Source organism: Mixophyes fleayi, chromosome 12 (genome assembly GCF_038048845.1).
Source record: "Mixophyes fleayi isolate aMixFle1 chromosome 12, aMixFle1.hap1, whole genome shotgun sequence".
Lineage (NCBI taxonomy): Eukaryota > Metazoa > Chordata > Amphibia > Anura > Limnodynastidae > Mixophyes > Mixophyes fleayi.
In genome coordinates, this window is record NC_134413.1 from 69767394 (window position 1) to 69788470 (window position 21077).

General features: G+C 42.1%; 1 protein-coding gene across 1 annotated transcript in view; it reads right to left on the minus strand.

The window, feature by feature from the left end:
- Window positions 1-2915: 2915 nt before the first annotated feature.
- The window catches only part of SV2A (synaptic vesicle glycoprotein 2A), a 100573-nt gene continuing 82411 nt past the window's right edge, over window positions 2916-21077 (minus strand). The window contains exons 9-13 of the mRNA XM_075192789.1: window positions 17185-17349; window positions 16723-16856; window positions 13807-14013; window positions 13542-13701; window positions 2916-9200 (exon numbers count right to left, since the gene is read on the minus strand). Of these exons, the coding sequence (XP_075048890.1) occupies window positions 9017-9200; window positions 13542-13701; window positions 13807-14013; window positions 16723-16856; window positions 17185-17349 (850 nt within the window). The 3' untranslated portion in view covers window positions 2916-9016. The remainder of the gene's footprint in view (window positions 9201-13541; window positions 13702-13806; window positions 14014-16722; window positions 16857-17184; window positions 17350-21077) is intronic.

A 21077-nucleotide genomic window follows, 5' to 3' on the forward strand; every position in this document is an offset into this window, starting at 1 on the left:
TGCTCAAATGACTGCAAGCCTATTAGCTATGCGGCCAATTGGATAAATGTAAATTTGAGCAGACAACTACACTGGGCCGCAACCTGAGTTCTCAATGAGCGAAGTCCATATCCTCTTGCAGGTGAAATGCGGTGGGTTTTTAGACTCCACGGCCAGTGTATTTGGTTGTACCAATCCCACCTGCTTGTTATTGTCTTGTGTGTGTGTGCAATCTGCTACACTTGCTGTCTGTCTTTGTTCTACAGGATCACTGAGATATACACTGTTGTACCATTTCTTTACTGTCTTAACAGTGCCAACACCTATAAGTACCTTATTACAAAATACTCACTGTTCAAATAGTGCCAACACCTTTGTTTACCTTATTGCACGTTACACGCTGTAGAAACTCTGTGTACTTCATTGCGCGTTAGCAAACCCCCCACACTTTGCGTCCTCAGCTGTACCCTCAGCATTTTATCTACAGTGTCAGTGTACTCCGGTGGAACAACCTCTCTTCGTATCGCATCCATACTTCTTCCGGTGTGTTCCCCCGTAGATACAAAACCCCAAGTTCTCACAGTTGGGTCTGAAATTACTTAATTGGTTGGCAAAATTGGCTTCTAGGTGGCCTCCTTAAACTTTTACCTTGTACATTGTTTTACATTTGTTGCTTACTTCTGTGCTTTTCACCAAGGTCATTGTATCACGCAGACAGCTCCACCTTTATTCCTGGCTGTTAGACATGATTAACAGTAGTCAAGTCTTAAAATATGATAAATCTAATGTTGTAACAACCCATAATTTTTTTTGCTTTACGTTACGTTATTACATTTACGTTATTTATTCAACAATAATGTAACATGAAGCCATGTGTGAAAATGTAAGCACAGTCATTCATTAATATTTAAGGACGCTCTTGAGGTTCTGCCACAGCATCTCAATGGGTTTGAGGTCTGGACTTGGATATTCTTTTTTTTTAGTCTACTCTGATATAAAGAGTTCATAAAGGACTCGGTGACTACAAGGAAACTAGGTCCTATGGTTGCTCCTTTACCAGGGCTTAACAATTAATAGGTTTCTGTTGGTGATACTTTGTGTTTGGTTTTCACGTTAAAACCAACCAGTTCCACCTTAGTCTCATCTATCGAGAAGACATTATTCCATTATTCCTGAAGTCTAGTGTTTTATTTAAACCTAAGCCGTACTGCAATGTTTTGGTTTTTCTTTTCCAGGATTCCATGAATTATATACTTGTTCAGTCTTCTTCTGCTGGTAGAGTCATGAACTTTAACACTTCCTTTGTTGACCGATGTCTGTAGACCTCTGGATGTCGCTTTCTTTGTGATTTCTTGGGAGCATCATACAGTCTGATCTTTTGGTGAATTTGCTGGGACGCCCACTCCCGTGAAGATTTGCCACTGTCTTCAGTGTTCTCCATTTCCACCTAAGCTTTTTCGCTGTAGAAAGTTGGGCTTCAAATTGTTGGGAAATGGCCTTATAACCCTTTCCAGACTGATGGCCAGCAACAATGGCTTCTCTGAGAACATTACATATGTAGGTTTGGTGGCTCTTCCCGTTGAACACTGTGTACTTTATTGGCATCACCTGGATTAAATTATCTTTATTGATCGGGAAGCAGTAAGGCTGTACTTAATTTTTAACACATGGCTTCTTCATGTTGGCTTATCTTTTGAGCGTGTCATATGCAAAATCACTCTGTGCATGTCTTCAAACACAAAGGACAGTTACTACAGCCTACAATTTCGGGGAGTGAATGGGGCGGGGCAGGGGGCATTTTGCCAGCTACAGGGCTAGTCTAAGTCCTGATCAGTAGTGATGAGTTTCGTACGCATGCTATAACATGTGTGTGCAATCACGGGCAACTGTACTGTTACTTTCTCCTCTCTACTATATGTACAGTATATTACCATGGCTCTGACAAAATCCTTACCATTTCTAAAGTCCAAGACTCGTTAGGAACTTACATAGTGTGGCTTCTCTGTTGCCATGGATCTGGTTCACTCAGTTTCAATAATAATAATCACCCCATGTGTCAACCGTTTGTCTGCCCCTTTCCCTTTAGATTGTAAGCTCTTGTGATCAGGGCACTCTTCCCTCCTGTTCTCATTACCTATAACCATACTTGCCAACTCTCCCTGAATGTCAGGGAGACTCCCTGAAATAGGGGTGATCTCCCTCACTCCCTGAAGAGTCTGGCATTCTCCCTGATGCTGAGCCAGTACAAGACGTGGTTGGCTTCGCCATCTGTGGCATGATGACAGTTCAGAAATTGTGTCCTGTGTCCATGTATTAATGCCTATGGAGGTGGCCATTTTCATGGAGACCAAGATTTAATCAAAGACTGACAGATAAGACAACATGACTTCAGTAATGGAGACAGAAATGTAAAAATCGCTTCAGTCTCTAGAGATTCATTAGCTGCTTTTCTTTAACGCATAGTTGCCTACTCTCCCGGAATGTCAGGGAGACTCCCTGAGATAGGGGTGATCTCCCTCACTCCCTGAAGAGTCTGACATTCTCCCTGATGCTGAGCCAGTACAAGACGTGGTTGGCTTCGCCATCTGTGGCATGATGACACAGTTCAGAAATTGTGTCCTATGTCCATGTATTAATACCTATGGAGGCGGCCATTTTCATGGAGACCAAGATTTAATCAAAGACTGACAGGTAAGACAACATGCCTGCGCTGAATATACCTCTTGTACCCCAGTAGCTGTGTTGGGAGTTGTAGAGTTATTTGTTTATTGTATTGTACTCTTATACCCTGTACTGTCTTGTTGTCTGCCCCTCTGTACGGCGCTGCGGACCTCATGCGGCACTCTATAAACAAAGGTTAATGACATCATGGATGCTAATACAGTCAAGGTTTCACCACAGTCACAGACACATTGACCACAACTGACACCACCTACTACATGTGGACATATATTTATTGATATTGTTGCTCAAGCTGGAAATCGTTTGCACAACAGAGGTTACTGAATTCCAGGGAGCCACGGATCTCACGCACCTTCCACAGCACCGTATCAGCATGACAATAAAACAACTCTCGTATAACTATTCACTTCTGTACAGACAAGAACTGATAAATTTTTTTCAAAGACAAAAGATTGTAATTTTTTTTTGTTTTCATACCTCTGTTCTTCACAAACATCTAAAAACTACACCACAGTACAGTTTGAAAACAGACAGAGCTACACAGGTGAAGACCAAATACTACAAAAAAAATGGATAGAGGACGAGAAAACTGATTATCAAACAGAGATCGGAGGATTACGTAGCTGGAGGTAAATTTAGGTCTGAAGTTGTCTTTTTGTGTCGTGAATGATCCGCTAATCCTTTTCTTCTGATTAAATCGGTTTGGTTCCATACCTAGAGTGGTTCTCTAACTATAGATCTCATGAGAATCATGGCTTTTGGCTCTAAGATACATGAATACTATCTATTTTATTGTGTACCTTGTCTCCCAAGATGAAATAACCAAAGCTTGGTTTCAAAATGATCATTGGAATTCGTGTCTGACTCTTTGAGTCAGTGGCTAGCGCGTTTCACGATGACCAGCTGTGCCGTACATCTACAACTGATAGAAAGCTTTCATCAAGAAGCCGATTTATATCACATATAATTGTTCAATTCAACGTTCTTTAAAAGCTCAAGGATCGCCTGTTAAAGGGTACCTTAGCACATAGTGAAGGTAACCATTTTATGGGCCAAACCGATATTCGGCGAACCAATTCATTAGCTTCCTCCACTGGGATTAGGCAAGAAATAGTTTAACTGCTCACAGGTGCCATTAATCTTTCTCAAGAATTAGGGTAGATGCTTAGAATGCGGCTTAGAGTGCTAGTAGAATGCGGCTTAGAGTGCTATTCGAATGCGGCCTAGAGTGCCATTAGAATGCTGTTTAGAGTGCTATCAGAACGCGGCAGAGTGCCATTAGAATGCCGCTTAGAGCGCTATTAGAACGCTGCGTAGAGTGCTATTAGAATGCTGCTTAGGGTGCCATTAGAATGCGGCTTAGAGTGCTATTAGAATGTGGCTTAGAGTGCTATTAGAATGCGGCTTAGAGTGCTATTAGAATGTGCTTAGAATGACATCATAAGATAAAACTCGATTCCCCTCTTGACGATTCACATTAACCACTTCCGATTTATTCTTTATTGCATATTATGAATTTTTTTAGAACATTAGACAGCTTCTAACATGACTGACCTCCAAGCCACCGTAGTTCCCCGTCCTTATTGTATTATCCTACCCTAAAACACATCTACAACTATTGCATCATAAGTTATTGAAGAACAAATTAGTACAGCAGGTAAAGACGACAAACTGAGAAGATAAGAAAAAAAAGTATAAAAATATTTGGCAAAAACTGACAGGTGACATATATACGGCACACAAACTGATTGTCACAATGTTGTTCATGACAAATTGATGACGATTATGCGGTTTTGTTCGCTTTCGATTGTGTAGTCTTTTAGTTACTTGTTGTAGTTCGTTTCAAGTCGCGAGGTGCGATTTCTGTGCCGCACAACCGGAGGCGTTGTGAGTTGCAATTGTACGTTTCGCCGCATCAGGTCACAGCCCTGTATCATCGTTGATTTTCAACATGGAGACCAAAGGAAGTTCAAGTTCATTTTTGTCTTATTTCCAAACAACCAACTGTACAGTGTAAAGTCCATATACACTGCGTTATTTACAAAAGTGACAAAGAATAGTGTATTACTGGGTTTTTTGAGTCTAGATTTTCAAAAATGGCATTCCTTAACGCGTTTCGCATCCTGGTGCCAAGAATTTTAATAGGTTTTCAATCCACCCAACGAGACTGCTTCTTTACCTCACCCAACGCGGATTTCTGTTTAGCAATGCGCTGATCTTTGTCATAGAAGAACTGTTTTATTTTTTTCAAGTTTTAAATGATGACCTCCTTTCGTCTGGTAACAATGTAATGGATAAGGTAAAATAGTTTAATGTAGAGTAATGTGTACACTCAAAAACAGATTTCACATCAGAGATGTCGTGTAAGCAAGCAAGGGTAGCTAGAGTTTAGTCAGCCACAGGAAACTGTCTCTTTGGATAGTGTTTCTATCAAACCTTGTTACAAATTCTGACGAGTATTAATTGCTTAGGTTCACATGTCAAAAACATTCTTGAGGTCAAAATTTGTCTGAGGGACGATTCGTTAGGACGAGAAGAGTAGATCATCGTTTAAAGATATCGAAATGGGCAAGTGACTTCATAATTCAACTTCCTATTGTTGGATGTTCAAAATTCTCTTTATTAGCAACATTAATGAAAACAAACGATTTTAAAGGATGTCGCCATATTGACGGTACATAGAAAATTTCGCAAAGTTCTAATACCCCTTGGCCATTTAGGGCAGTAGCTTTGAGCATTCCCAGCCTAAAAATACAAGCCTTAAATATTCGAGACATCTCTATTTTATATGCGTATTTCAATCATCTCAAAACTAGGACTATTTGGCTTTATTTGTGATATCTCCAAATTGTCAGGATGGTGTAAAAGTTAAGACGTAACAATGACAAACCATTTGAAGGCAGTATAATTTCTCCGTTACATGATTGGAGACATCATCTGATGTGACTTCAGAGTGACTATAATCTACAAAGAAAATTTGTTTTTTTCTTCTATCCATCTACTAACATGTTAACTCTACATACAGTAACAATCCTAATTACCGATAAACATGGCCACTACACAGGAGACTCAAGATATGGCATCATTACATACATTTACTAGCTACCATTGAAAAATAATTTTCTTTTACTTTTTTTTTTCTTCGTCTTTTTTGACATTTCTTTACAAATTGGTACATTGTTTTACTTAGAATGACCAGCATACAGAATTGATCAGACTAATCGCAGTTAGTACAGACACAGTAAAACACAGATTAAGCTTCAACGGTAAAGCACATATGAACATGTTATATCCTTTGTGCTGTCTGCTAGTTTTGTTGATTAAAATCTCTTGTGCTCAATAAAGACTCGTCCTCTTCTTTTCCAAATCTATACTACCTGTTTAACAGAACGGACATGACTCTACTTCGTATTAAACTTTGTGTTGCACAGTAGCCAAGAACGATACCAGCTTTGTGCTATGTAGATTGTCGAGCCATAGACGCATTTCCTTGAAGATGAGTTACAGCCTATTAACCCGAGTAGGCTGCAAGGCCTGGTCCAGTAGAAGAAGACGACTCATGGTCAACATTTTGTCTTCTGATTTTTTTTTTAAAAGCAAGTTTCAAGGTTAATAGCTAATTTGTGGTTAAAAAGTCGGAGAGAATATTTCCGCAAGTCGATCAACTTGGTCTATAGGTCCAGCGGCATCAAAAATCAATTCATCAATTTGTATCGTACTGTAGATCAGGAATGTTCAACTGGTGTACCTCCAAGGTCGTTGGCCTACCTTCATAGTCTTTAACGTACGACGACACAGTCTTAACAGGATCCAGTCAATTGACACACGGGCATGACCAATACAGAGGACGAATGATCCAGTGGAGATCGCTGAAGAACAAGCACAGACTCTCGATATCAGGAAGCATTGAAGTCAGGCGCACATTACATCTAGATATGTTTGCAAGAAAGTCCACGTCATGTACAAATTTAGGACTTGTTCTATTGTGTCAAGAACTAGCAGGTTGTAATTTGCCCATATATATATCTATATATTTACAATATTATACACATGGTGGCAAAATTACAGTCTTATATAAATAAACCTATTATTTTTCTTAGATTTAGAGTTTTTAGACGTGTCTACTAATAAGTCTGCCGGTTCAAGGATATGGCACTCAACAGGCATGCAGTGAGACAAGATGGCGGCTGCTTGGCTACTGTTGATGAAGAAAATATTGACCATACTCATACAATAATTCCATACCGAGGTTTACTACAGATGTCACTCACCACTTACATGAAAGTTTCCCCACCTCCAAGAGTCCAGTTGAAAAACAAATTTTTTTTTCCTAATCAAAATAAGTGAAACTATTGTACGACATAACTAGGTTTATACTAACACAGGACACTATGTGAGTGAGTAGGAGACCCATGGACATGGTTGCTTTTGAAGATCGGTCACTAATATTGTCATCGTGTGAGGTACAAAATCCCCAGAACTCCACAGAACAAAAGACAACAGCCTCAGACGTACACTAATAATTTTACAGGGTCTGCAAGGGATAACAAATATATTTTTGTTTAGCTATACAAGCTCGATTTCATATGTTATAAACCAGAGATGGACATATTGAGATTTTACAAGAAACGGTCAATGGGGCCCACAAAGAATTTATTTTTTATCCTATTAATTTACCTCAATGTTTACAATATATTCTACATGTTCAAAAGTTCTAAATACATATATGATATTTTCTTCCAGGGACTACTGGAACGTTTCTATGTGCTAAACTAAAAAATGGGTCCTCTAATGTTTGCCTCAATATCTTTAAAATTGTGCTTTCATTATGCTTTTGACAAAGGCATACCCAGATTTCAGACCTCAAAATATTTTTGGGGGGATGACCACACCCCCAGTCCTACAAGGCAGCATGCTGAACCTCGCGGTCACTTTTTCAGTTCTTAACAGCCATGCCTATAGTCCAATAGGCCACCTATAGTCCAGCAGGCCACACCCACACCTATAGTCCAGTAGGCCACACCAGAACATATAGTCCAGTAGGCTAGACCCACACCTATAGTCCAGTAGGCCACACCCGAACATATAGTCCAGTAGGCCAGACCCACACCTATAGTCCAGTAGGCCACATCCACACTTATAATCCAGTAGGCCTCACCCAAACATATAGTCCAGTAGGCCAGACCCACACCTATTGTCCAGTAGGCCACACCCGAACAGATAGTCCAGTAGGCCAGACCCACATCTATAGTCCAGTAGGCCAGACCCACACCTATTGTCCAGTAGGACACACCCACACCTATTGTTCAGTAGGCCAGATCCAAACCTATAGTCCAGTATGCCACACCCACACCTATAGTCCAATAGGCCACACCCCTATTTGTTTGCATTATACCTTAATGGAATGTGCTATAATTTCATGGAATGTTTATCTGTTTCCCAATGTGACCTGGTTTTATTCCTGTAGTTTTCAAGTTCAGATTGAATTTATCTATAAACTTGGACATAAATTGCATTTTTTTGTTCTACTTTTCTACTTTTTTTTTAGCATTTTGCCAACCCCCTCCACCCCAAACTTAAAATTGTTATCATTTTAAAGAATTTCACTGCCACAGAGTGTCTCCACCCAACCTACTACAGCTCTACACTTACAGCTATTAGGTCTAAGACATCTTTACCAGGCTGGGATCTGGGGAATAGTTCACCGAAATCCTTTGCTGGGTATCTCACTCTAAACCATTCAATGGATTTGAACAATTTTTCGCATTTGTATTCCTTACACCGTCCTAGTACAGGATATTATGTGGATGTAGAGGGGTCAGCTTGACATATTGATCCCAAAGAATCCACAAGCCATGCATAACCCAACGTCTTCCAAAGAAAGTGCTTAAGAGTGCGAAATCTACGTCTCTACGCTCTAGTGACCCGACTTTAGCTACACTCGTGTTTTGGGCTACCTTAAACAAATGTAGGCTCCTCTTAGTGTCTACTGCTACATAATAGTATCTGCTTGTTAGCTTGTGCTACCAGGAGCACATACTAATGCCTTTTTCCGTGTCTAGTGGTATAAGGAACACAAAACAGAGTCTTGTCAATATATATAGCCTAGAACCTCTATAGCCTCTGGAGCCTCTAGACCACAAACTGATCTTTGGAAGGAGCTCTCAAAATAGGAGTAGTGCAACCATTAATACATTTTGAATGAGACCTATGAATATTATTTTACCAAATATTTTTGGGAGGAAGTTATGGAAAAGGGACCCCAATAAAGAAAAAAAAAAAGAAGACATTTCACAGTGTCTACGAATCTAATTTTTTTTTTTCTTTTCTTTTTTTTTTTACACAAGGACCAATCTCACTGAAGCACTTGACCTCGTGTCTCCGGGAGTTTAAGGGCTAAAAAGCTACCCACTGCCAGTGCAGCAGACGCCATGAGGATAGGCACTGCTTTGGCGACACCCACAAAGGAGGTGAAAATGCTTATTCCCAGGACAGCGGCCAACTTGCAGAGGGCGTTCAGGAATCCGAAGGCTGTCGTTCTGAAACGAGATAAGGAGTGGAGTAAATGAGAATGCAGGCAAACATGGTAGCATTGTCACTGAATATTTCATGGCAAGGGAAGGCTTTACTAATATGTTGCCAGGATCAATTAAAATGATACTCTCATCTACCCACACTGGAGGCAGCCATCATGAACCGAGTCACTATTTATCAGAATATAGCCCAAGAATTCGCTAGGAACTAAGGTTACCAAGGTATGAGGCACATCATGTATGGCTGTCATCATTTTATCCCCTTAGCCGCTGAGGCTTTTTGATCAAAAAAATGGGGTACCACCAGCGGGTATTCCCTCTTACAAACAAGGGTACTCCCAGCTGTCTAAGTGCCAGGGATAGGGAGATAGAGGCGCTCAAAAGGCCTTTTCCCAACAACGTTAATGAACTGGGCGTGTTCAGAGGCGTTTCCAAGGGAGGAAAGATTCCTATCCTCTGGCGGCATCAGAAAACCCACAGACCAAGGTGGGAATTAATCTGTGGATTTTCTTATCCCCTTAAATGCAGAGGAGGAGAGGGATTTGCCCCTAGCACTTTAGGAGGTCATGTATAGTCTTCCTTAGCATTAAAGGGGTTAAGAAACAAAACAAACCACGCCCCCTGTCTGACCAAACCGCACCCCTAACACGCCCAACCATCCACAGTTCCAGCCAACCACTCCCACATTCCTATGAAACCACTCCCACATTCCTATGGAACCACTCCTGCATTCCTATGAAACCACTCCCACATTCCTATGAAACCACTCCCGCATTCCTATGGAACCACTCCTGCATTCCTATGAAACCACTCCCACATTCCTATGGAACCACCCCCACTTTCCAATAGGCTACAACCCACCGCAATCATGATTATTGGGAGGTACGTCCTCATATCTCAGTGATGCCACTGGTTCATAATCAATTGACAGGCTGCATATTCCCGAACATTGCCCCAGGACACAAAATGGCAGCCTCCATCATGTGATAATACATGTCATCTACACACATCTGCACCTTAAACATTTATCTGAGCAGAAAACATAAAATGAAACACGTTGCATCCGCTATGTGTAACAGCTGCACAGTTTCTTCTATAATGCCCCTTTTTTAACCTGCCGGTATGAAGTTGCCCACTTTCCGGGCAGATATACATATTCACGACTAGTAATGAGAGTGGGAACAGCAGCTGTAGTAACAGGAGCATGCTGGGAAACTCCCTGTGACCTCACCAAGAATGCAGCTGTATAAAACTAAATGGAAGCCAGGGTCTCTGCAAACTGAAGAGCTTTTAAAGCTGTATATGTTATATATGTGGAACAAATACCTAGCTGAGTTTTCCCACTGGTATATGAGCTAATAAATATACATTGCAATTAGGCTTTTGCTCGCTCTTTAGATTTTTAAAAGAATTCCACAATGGTATGACTAGATTATGACGGTGACCCTATGAGGGGGGTGTTCAATTGCCAGCGATGTGGCTTGCGGCCATCGCGCCCTGCGCATTGCCAGCAATTACGGTAGAAATCTCCGCTCATTTTCCCTCGATGGGGTACAAGGAAAAATCACATCTATCAAATCTCCGTCGCAAAGTGTCTCGTGGACTAACCGGGAGACACCTCTCTGCGTCTTGTTGAATTCCCAGCACGGTGGCTCAGTGGTTAGCACTTCTGTCTCACACCACTGGGGTCATGAGTTCAATTCCCGACCGTGGCCTTATCTGTGAGCAGTTTGTATGTTCTCCCTGTGTTTACGTGGGTTTCCTCCGGGTGCTCTGGTTTCCTCCCACACTCCAAAAACATACTGGTAGGTTAATTGGCTGCTATCAAAATTGACCCTAGTCTGTGTCTGTCTGTTTGTGTATATTAGGGAATTTAGACTGTAAGCTCCAATGGGGCAGGGACTGATATGAATGAGTTCTCTGTACAGCGCTGCAGAATTAGTGGCGCTATATAAATAAATGGTGATGATGGTGAATTGCCCATCTCCATTATTTAAATGTGCCCACGCGCCGTCCTGCGTACCTACCTCCGCTTCATGTTACTGTACTAGTATACATTAGTCAGGCCTGAATATCCTACCTCTCCTTTAATGAGGCATCACCGGTGATAAATAGATCAATAAAGTATAATAACTGTGTTTTCCCTGACGTCACCAGACTGGCACAGAAGCGTTATTACCCGCTCTACCAGGCTATTTCCGGTGAGATGACGCAGTTTATTGTCTCTCTGGTTAAACATTGATGGTAGAACGTGACACACACTGTAAATGGTCTGTCGTTGTCTCCTAGCTGCACTGTGTGTACAATTTGGTTAGTTACACGGCTGCAACAGGGAATCTATCAAGACACGTAGGCTTTCATATAATATAATGAACGCTGCAATTTTTAAAATTAGAACCTTTACGAAAAAGAGCTTTACTGAATGATCCTTTTTTCGTATCTTGGTTAGTTTTTAGAACCAGCAGGTGTCACTGTTGCTCACGTTGTCCGAGTTAAGGTTTCGCCACTAACTATGTACAGATTTATGAAATAAAATTGTATTTGAGGTTAATTTAATTGGACACAATTTAAAAATGGAGTTTGATCAGAGTTTGTCATTTAATAGATGTTCAGGGCTCACTCATTCAATTGGTCCGTCCGTGTATATTCTAAAAGCATGCCCCACCCACTTGTGTGACCTGCAACGCGTGGGGAGCCACCAGAATTAGTGCTAGTACATACTATACACCTAGACGCTCCCTGTCCCAGGTAATCTGCGCAAGTCCATTTATATTTGCTCAGGGTCGGACTAGGCCACCGGGGGGCAGGGCCATCCCCCGGTAGGCCCTGACCCTGATTGCTCCCCTCTTCGTTGGTGTCGAGAGCGGGTAACTTTTAAAAAAAATACTCACGTGACCGTGGGGCTCCCCGACTCCTCTCTGCTTCGTTCTCACTGAATGTCGGTTGTGACGTTATCATGCCCGATGTTCAGTGAGGAGCGGCGCAGAGGGAAGTCGGCAAGAAGAGAGAAGCCAGAAGAAGAGAAGAAAGAAGCTGATAGAAAAGGTAAGTGTAAGAACGGAAGCAAGGGGGGTAAAGGCAGCATAGCAGAGAGTGAGAATGGCCAAATGCAGCATGGCAGAGAGTGAGAAGGGGCAAAGGCAGCATGGCAGAGAGTGAAGGGGGGGCCAAAGCAGCATGGCAGAGAGTGAAGGGGAGCCAAAGCAGCATGGCAGAATGTGAGGGTGGGGGCCCGAAGAAGGAGGTGAGCAAAAGCAGCATGAGGTCTATTTATTAAATGTGAATATGAATTATTTAATGGCAGTGACGGTTGCGGGAAATAGGTATATTTATTATATGTAAATGCTATTAATTTATTGCTGGGGCTGTCTGGAGGGAGGGAAATAGGTTTATTTATTAAATGGGAATACTACTACTTTAATGTTGGGGCTGGAGAAAGGCCTAAGTATTAATTGTGAGTCCTATTGATTTAACGCCGGGGTTAGTTGGAATTTTCTAAATGTACCCATTTTTTTTAATCAAATAGGGCCCCCAACATTCCAGGATCCAAACAAGCTGCAACTAAAGAAACCAGCAGCCACAGGTTGTGAAAGTGACAAGAACAGGTAGGACAGTCTATCAAATGTTCTGAGTCTAGTGGGACAATCCCAATTTTTGGTGACTGTTCTGCCCAATCTAAGGGGCAGGTCAAGACTGTGCATTCTTTATTTACACACTGCATTCTTTATATACTACACTATGGTGCTAGCTGTCCTAGTGTCTGGTCTCGCAATTTGATGGCTGACCACACCCCCTCTGGTGGGCCCCTAGTGTCGCAGTCCCCCGGTGGGCCATTCATGCCCCAGTCCGACACTGTATTTGCTTGTCTAATGATAATTATCCAGTAAACCAAAAGTAAATGGGTTTTGGGTAGTGCCATTAACTTACAGTGTGTGTTGTAACTAATTCAACGCTTATTAAAAAATCAGGGGATCCTAAACATCTTATACGACCATGGTTCTAGATATTACTATTCTATGACCGGACTCTCGTAGAACTTGCTTGCCTGCAAGGGATTCTGGGAGTTTCCTTACGGTCAATGTCACCTAGCAGCCAGTCTTGTGAGTAAAGCAGCCAGCCTTGCGAGTAAAGCAGTCAGCCTTGTGAGTAAAGCAACATTTGCAATATAGTATCATAACTCTCCTGCAGGTTTCCATAAGGCGACGTCCAACAACATAGGACATTGCAGGGCAGTAATTGTTACTTGCAAGCAGACTAATAGGTCACAGGCTAACCCTGGTCAGTGTTCCTTAGTCAGATAGGCCTCATATCAGTAACAAGTATTGAGACAAATGGATCTCTGCGTACCTTTTATCAGAGGGGTAGAGCTCCACCGTCAGGACATCCAAAGCATTCCAGGACGCGATACTAACTCCCCCGAAGAGGCAGAGCAAGGCAATCATGGCAGACTCACTGTTCCCGAAAAATAGGAAGAAGCAGCTGATACAAGACATGACACTGGAACCAGCTGAGGACAGAGACAAATATGAAATGAAGACCAAACCTTCAATTTGTATGACGTAGGTTCTACTTTAAGGTCCAACAAACAAGTTAGAAGAAAGAATTATCTCACCCAGCATACGAAGGCGTCCAATTTTGTCCATCAACAAGGCGGACACGATATTGCCGGGTAGCACAGCCAGAGTCCCCAGGAAACTCACAAAATAGATCATGTAGGCATTATTAATGTCGTCGGTGAAGTCCAGCTGGCAGCCCTCTTTACTGTGCAGGAACGTGCTGTTAACGATTCGGCTGTTGATGAACTTGTAATCAAACAAGTCTGCGGACCAAGAATAAAGGAGATACATTACAGAGAAACTCTTGTCAGAGACGCAAAAGAACAAAGGTCAATACATTGATATAAGCTACATGATAAGGCCCATTAACAGGACCTTTTGGTCTTTTTACCACAGTCTTACTTATAATAGGCCAGTGGGTAAAATGTATGTGTCCAGATTATCTCCATAATTCTCCTACGCTCGGTGGAGACAGTCACTTAGTGGGTTGAAAAATTATTCATGAAAATGCATCAATTCTTTAGGAACTAGTGACAGCACTGAGTCATAAGGCACTTTTCTATATTATTTATTAAACATAACATAATTCACAATACAAATGAAGTTTATCAGTGAATGGCAGTAGACCAAGTATACGCAATGGTGAAACTAGAGAGAGAGAACCAGGGAGGGATCATAGCTGGGCTATAGTGGAAAAGAGAAGGTATGGATATGGGGTCTGAGGATCCTTCATCGGCTGTTGCCATTCTGTATTTTATTGATTAGTTAGCCAAGGGCATGGTGGTGTAACGATTTTGGCAAGGAGCAAAGAGAGACGGTCATCTTATTAATCTTCTGCTTGGCCCTCTAAATGGCACCCTTTTGCCGATTATACCCCATAGTTTGGGGAGTTTGTAGCAAGGACAGATTGTTTTTATACTCTATTATATATTGGTATTCTACCAAGGGCTACCATATAACGATGAATGTTGAGGATCGGCCCTGGGTAGATAATGTAAGGTCCTCCGTAGACGTACTGAACTCTGTTTCCAAAGATCTGTGACTGCACTTATCAGGTGTACAAACAGGAACACTAGAATCTAGCCAGAGGATATTCATTGTGACACTGGAAATGAAAAGTTAGATCTAGGGGTATCTGGTGACTGCAGATCGGGTTATGTGGAGGAATGTACTAAAGAGGTCAACGCATCTCCAACCCCGCTGAAAATTTTTGCAGCAAGGTATACATACACTACAATCTTGAGAAGATCGTATATATCCAGCTCCCATAGCTTGCTGCTTATTGAAGGTTTATGTACTAGTATAATTATCTTTTCCTTCTTTTTAGCTGTAAGTAATCTATGTAGGTTCTCTTCCAGTTTCTTGTGTAGCATAGGGCTTCAGAGAAGACTCTATATCTGAGACAAAGCTCTTCCGGTGAGGCCACTACGAGAACAGAAAGGATCAAAGGATGTGTCACGCTTCAATCACAGCGAAGGAGCCCGGAATATGGTGAAAACACACAATGTTTATTGCAGTATGGTACAAACCGGATGGTGTAGATATAGGACAAGGATTGCAGGGAGATGCAGAAAGCAAATACCAAGAATATGGCTGATGCAGGTGAACAGGTCATATGAGGAAATCCCAGGGAACAGATGAACCAGGGGCACAGCAGGGTACAGCACAGCAACATACAACAACAACAACAACAATGACCAGCAATGTATGCTGGGAGTGGCAGGTATTTAAAGAGAGACAATCAGGTGCTGGTGATTAATTAGTGCAGTAAGGCAACTCCTAGTAGTAGGAAGAAAACAGGCACAATAGCAGCACCTCTGGTGGATAAGAGGTACTGCAGAAAAAAACATTAAATGAACACAAATATAAAGTCTAATTGTCGGGGAGACATTGTCGACAATTGTTTGAGTTTTGAAGACCTAAGTGGATGAACTGAGTGTTTTATTTTTAAATATTTTAGAGGGCCTTGCTTCAGCCAAATGAGGATCACTAGTGGGGAACAAGAGGGGTCCTTTTCATGACATCAGTTTTTGTGCCAATCAATTATTCTTATTCAACTGTATAATATGAAAACAGATGAAGGACTCCTATCCCATCTCTCGAGATTGGAGAGCCCATCAGTAATGCCACTAGATCTTAGTAAACTGGACATTGGTTCCACTCACAAGATGCCTGCCTCCACTGTGTTTAGGTGGCAGGTAAACTTAAAAATGACGACAGCGTTTACAGTTAAATATCTATAGTAATACTTGTCATTACCTCAGAAATTACATTGTTATGACCTATTTTTAAAATGCTAAAAGTTGTGTCTGTGAGAGTTTTCGCCACAACTCTGATAATTCAGTCTATATATTTTTAATTAAATACACATATTTAAAATTAATGTAGAATTAAGCCTGATGAAACACTATTAAAAATTTAGATAATGTGCACTGCATTAAATATGCACTTAACATGCGTTTGATATGCGTCATGCGATATGCGATGCATTTAGAAGTGCGTTCAATCTGCAGTTTTTTTAAACATCCATCTGACAAAACTGGAAGTTATTATCAAATGTTGAAATACATATGTAAATGTGTCTTCTCATTGAAGTAAATGTAAGTTCTCAAACGCACTGATGTACAACAGACGCATTGCAATGGGAAAAAAAGAAGCTTTCAAAAATCATTCTCCCTTGGTACAAATATTATTATTTTTCCATTCATCAACATGCGTACAACTGACGATGTTGTGAATTTGTGGTGCATTTTTGGGGCTTTTTACAAATAATCCAACAAAAAAATATGCACTAGAACGTACAATTATGGGCACAAGTCTACCAATGTACTTTTGATTATATTACATATTATTTACATGTAGTTTTGTTGCAATGTTTTGTTCACCTTTTTCAGTCAAAAAACAAAAGTGTGGGCAAATGCCCAAAAGAAAAATGGTGTACTGACAGACATCACAAGAGAATAAGCCATTACCTGTGTTGTAGAACATTGTGGATATGAACGTGCAGTTTTTGAAGAAAGTGTTACTGGATGTAATATCTTCAAAGTAACAGTCTTTAAACAAGGAATCTTCAAATATGACAGATTTCAACTTGAGGCCGATGAATCTTTTGAGACAAGAGCAAGACGTGCAATTATTTCAGGGCTCACTAGACACCAGTCGCGTACATGCCACAGGAAGAAATATAAATGTTAATATAATATGTCCACAATATTATATATACACTCAAAAGGAATTAAAATGAACTGTATCCGTCATCTACACACACAGTAAAGGCGGCCATTTTGTGGCCCGAGCCAATGTTCACTTTGCACTGAGTCACATGACTCAGTGATGTCACTAGTTTCTTGTGAACTGATAGGCTACAAAATGGCTGCCTCCATCGCCTGTAAGTGATCGGTACACCTGAATTCATAATTGGCGGGGACTCTTACTTGTCGTTTTGGTATTCTCCGTTTTTGTGGACCTGGTTTTCTAGAGTGAAGTTAAAGTTGAAGCTCATCACCCTCTCGTTGGAGAAGAACTTGGTGCGCGAAGCATAGTCGATGTTCTGCAGATGTTTGATCATGTCTGGGAACCACACCGTCAGTCCATAGTAGCTGAGTAATGAATGAAGAGAAGGGTTAAAGGGCTAAATAATATACCTAAAATAACCAATGTATTAATACTTGACTAAATCTGTCTAGCATGCTGTCTCTTCTGCCCACTGTGGACTTTGCTTAAGAGGAAGGTGCTTCTCTATCTTACATCAGTCTCTGGTAGTTCAAAAGCCAAAACTGTGTTTTTGACTTGCTAGTCTCCTAGGTAAGGGAATAGAACAATCACAAGACACCTCGCGGTGGAGATTTGACAGAAATCTCTGCTTATTTTTCCTCAATGAGTGGAGATTTCTACCATAATTGCTGGCAATGTGCGCAGCGCGATGTCCACGTGCCACATCGCCGTCAATTGAATGTAATATACAGACCTCCATATCCATCTTTTACCATCCAATGGCAATTCACTTTCCTGTAGTAATTCAAATAGAAAATGACAAATAAGAGATCTGAATATATGGCTGAAACTTGATATAAAATAGCGCAACGCGAAGGAGGGTTCAATACGCATGCGGCCAATTAAAGCGGCTAGATGGTGTGTTTGGTGCCATAGTTATCACCACATATCTTTACACTTGACCTCTGGTACCTGCAAAATATATACCTCCAAAGAAACATATCCGAGAATGCGTCCAAGTCTCATCGGAGACCACCGAGGCATAAGACGCTTTGTGCCTCGTTCCTCATTGATGTCACTAGTTCCTTGTAAATTGATAGGCACATTTTTACGTTACAAATATCAAGTGATTCTATCTCCAAAGTTATTGCATTAAGTAGAGAATTAGTCATTAAGGCACGCATACTGAGCGCATCATGAAACCGCACGTAGTCAATAAGGAGCGGTTACGAAGTTACGTGTGGTGATGACTACGGGTCCAGGTTAACTCTACCCTACTAGACCAGACACGTCAGGATACGTACAATACCTAGGTACATGCATACTCAGCCGTCGTAACTAGTATTCAGAACTCAGACTAGACCTCTAGTTGGCGCAAGAGATACGGCAGAAAACCAGCGTACTTTTGTGTGCGCCCGAGCTTGACTTGAACATGGCTGGACGGGAACGCCGTTACTGTACGTTGCCTACGTTCATCCGCCCATTCCACACCCCGTTCACTCCCCTGAATCGTAGGCTGTAGTAGGCTGCGCTCGAAGCTGACTTGGACGTGGCTGCGTTCTGTTGCGCGTCTTCCGATTCTGGGCACGCGCAGTGCCGGCAGGTATTGTGTGGTCTGAATATGAGAATGCAGCCATGAGACAGTGCCGAAGTGATATCACCATATCCTAAGACATGAATAGGCCACATAGTGCATCCACCTCCACTTTGTGTAAGGACAAGTTTCATTTACTATGGTTACACTTACAACCTGTTATATATCATCATCATCATCATCATTTATTTATATAGCGCCACTAATTCCGCAGCGCTGTACAGAGAACTCACTCCCATCAGTCCCTGTCCCATTGGAGCTTACAGTCTAAATTCCCTAATGTAGACACACTCACACATACACAGACAGAGAGAGACAAGGGTCAATTTTGATAGCAGCCAATTAACCTACCAGTATGTTTTGGAGTGTGGGAGGAAACCGGAGCACCCGGAGGAAACCCACGCAAACACAGGGAGAACATACAAACTCCACACAGATAAGGCCATGGTCGGGAATTGAACTCATGACCCCAGTGCTGTGAGGCAGAAGTGCTAACCACTAGGCCACTGCGCTGCCCATATCCTCCTTGGAGCCATAGGGAGCACCATGGATAAAATAATTTCTCCAATGCCGCCAAACATTGCTGTCCTATACATGCTCTTTATTAGACCTATACGGTTTATATAGTATACTTTTGCATATGTGACTTTCTTTGAGTCATTGCCCCTTTATATTATAGATATCCCTTCTCAGTCTGGTGCTATGCTGCAAATAAACAATATTAAGCCCTCTTTTATTATAAGAGTCTGTATAGTACTCCTGATATCAATAAACTGCTTATTTTCAATTTTGCCGCTAAGTTCTGTCCTCCCGAATGTTGTTTTCATTGTTTCAGCCATAACCGCACAAGACGTAATGTTAGATTTGTTTCTTCCCTCAAGCCTCCGATCTCGTTATTGCTCCCACTGTCGAACCACAGGGCTGTAATTTCATTAGCAAACCGATCGCTGCTGCTTCTAATGTGCAGCCGAGGAAATGCCAAACGGTGACTGGGAATATGGCGTTTTAATTACAGCCCTGACAGTCTGAATTAACAGTTATTTAAGGGAATCAATTTAGGAGACTCAATAAGTTAGAAAATACAGACATTAGCCCCGATTCACAGTCATCCTGGCATTCGAGATGCAGGTGGCTTACGAGCCAGAAAGGTAGTTAGTTTGTTAATTGCACCTATACCATTATTATTGCTAATTGGTACAGCAGCACAATATTCTGCAGCGCCGTACCGTTTCCCAGTTAACACGATGAGCAGGGTCTGTAGCATGGAAGTATGGTGTCTGGAGAGAGACAAAAACGTTGCATCCCCTTTCTCAGGGCTGCTAGGGGGTGCCTTAAATCCCACCCCTTGGGTGACGAACTGACCCTGCCCTCTCAGCCTGGCCCCACCCACCTTCTTTGCTAGTGTGGAGTGGTGATGGCTCAGCATCATATTCCTTGGAGTGTGGCAATGGGCTGTGATATTATAGACCATTCCAAACATGGAGGAGCAGCAGCCAATAGCTTCATAGATAGGAAGCTGCCAGCTGCTGCCCCCTACATGTCAGCGGGCAGCACTTAGTGTGTGGGTGCCGCAGTGACAATCAAAGCACTGAATGAGTGACATAATGCCAATTATTCAGTGTTTTAGGAGCCCCCTACACCCCGGAACCCCTAGGCGACTGCTTAGATTTGCCTAGTGATAGTCCATCACAGTATTCACTGACCCTGCTGGGTGCGCCAAATCATTACATCAGATGTGAAAGAGACAGCGGCTACCAGCCAGTCATGTGAAGAACACAGCATCAATCAACAGTGTCCAGAATGAAAACATCTGCAGTCAACCTCAATAAACCCTGTCACAATTAGGCTTGGGCTATAAAAAAAAACATCCCCGCTATAATGATATTAAGAACTTTAACTCTATAACAATATATATCACAATAAATATAAATTCAGGATATACTACTCTCAACCCCTCCACTAAATCACATTCCCCGTCACTATCTAACTCTCCCCCCTCCACTATCTCACTCTCCCCCCTCCACTATCTCACTCTCCCTCCATTATCTCACTTACCCCCTCCACTATCTTACTGTCCTTCCACTATCTCATTTGTCCCCCTCCACTACCTCACTTGTCCCAATCCACTATCTCACTCTTCCTCCCTCCCTCCCTCCACTATCTCACTCCACTAAATTACTGCATCTCCACTATCTCACTGTCCCCCCTCCACTGTCTCACTCTCCCCCCTCCACTGTCTCACCCCCTCCACTGTCTCACTCTCCCCCTCCACTGTCTCACTCTCCCTCCATTATCTCACTTACCCCATCCACTATCTCACTACTCCTCCACTGTCTCAGTGCTCCTCCACTGTCTCACTGCTCCTCCACTATCTCACTCTCCCCCCTCCACTATCTCACTCTCCCTCCATTATCTCACTTACCCCCTCCACTATCTTACTGTCCTTCCACTATCTCATTTGTCCCCCTCCACTACCTCACTTGTCCCAATCCACTATCTCACTCTCCCTCCCTCCCTCCC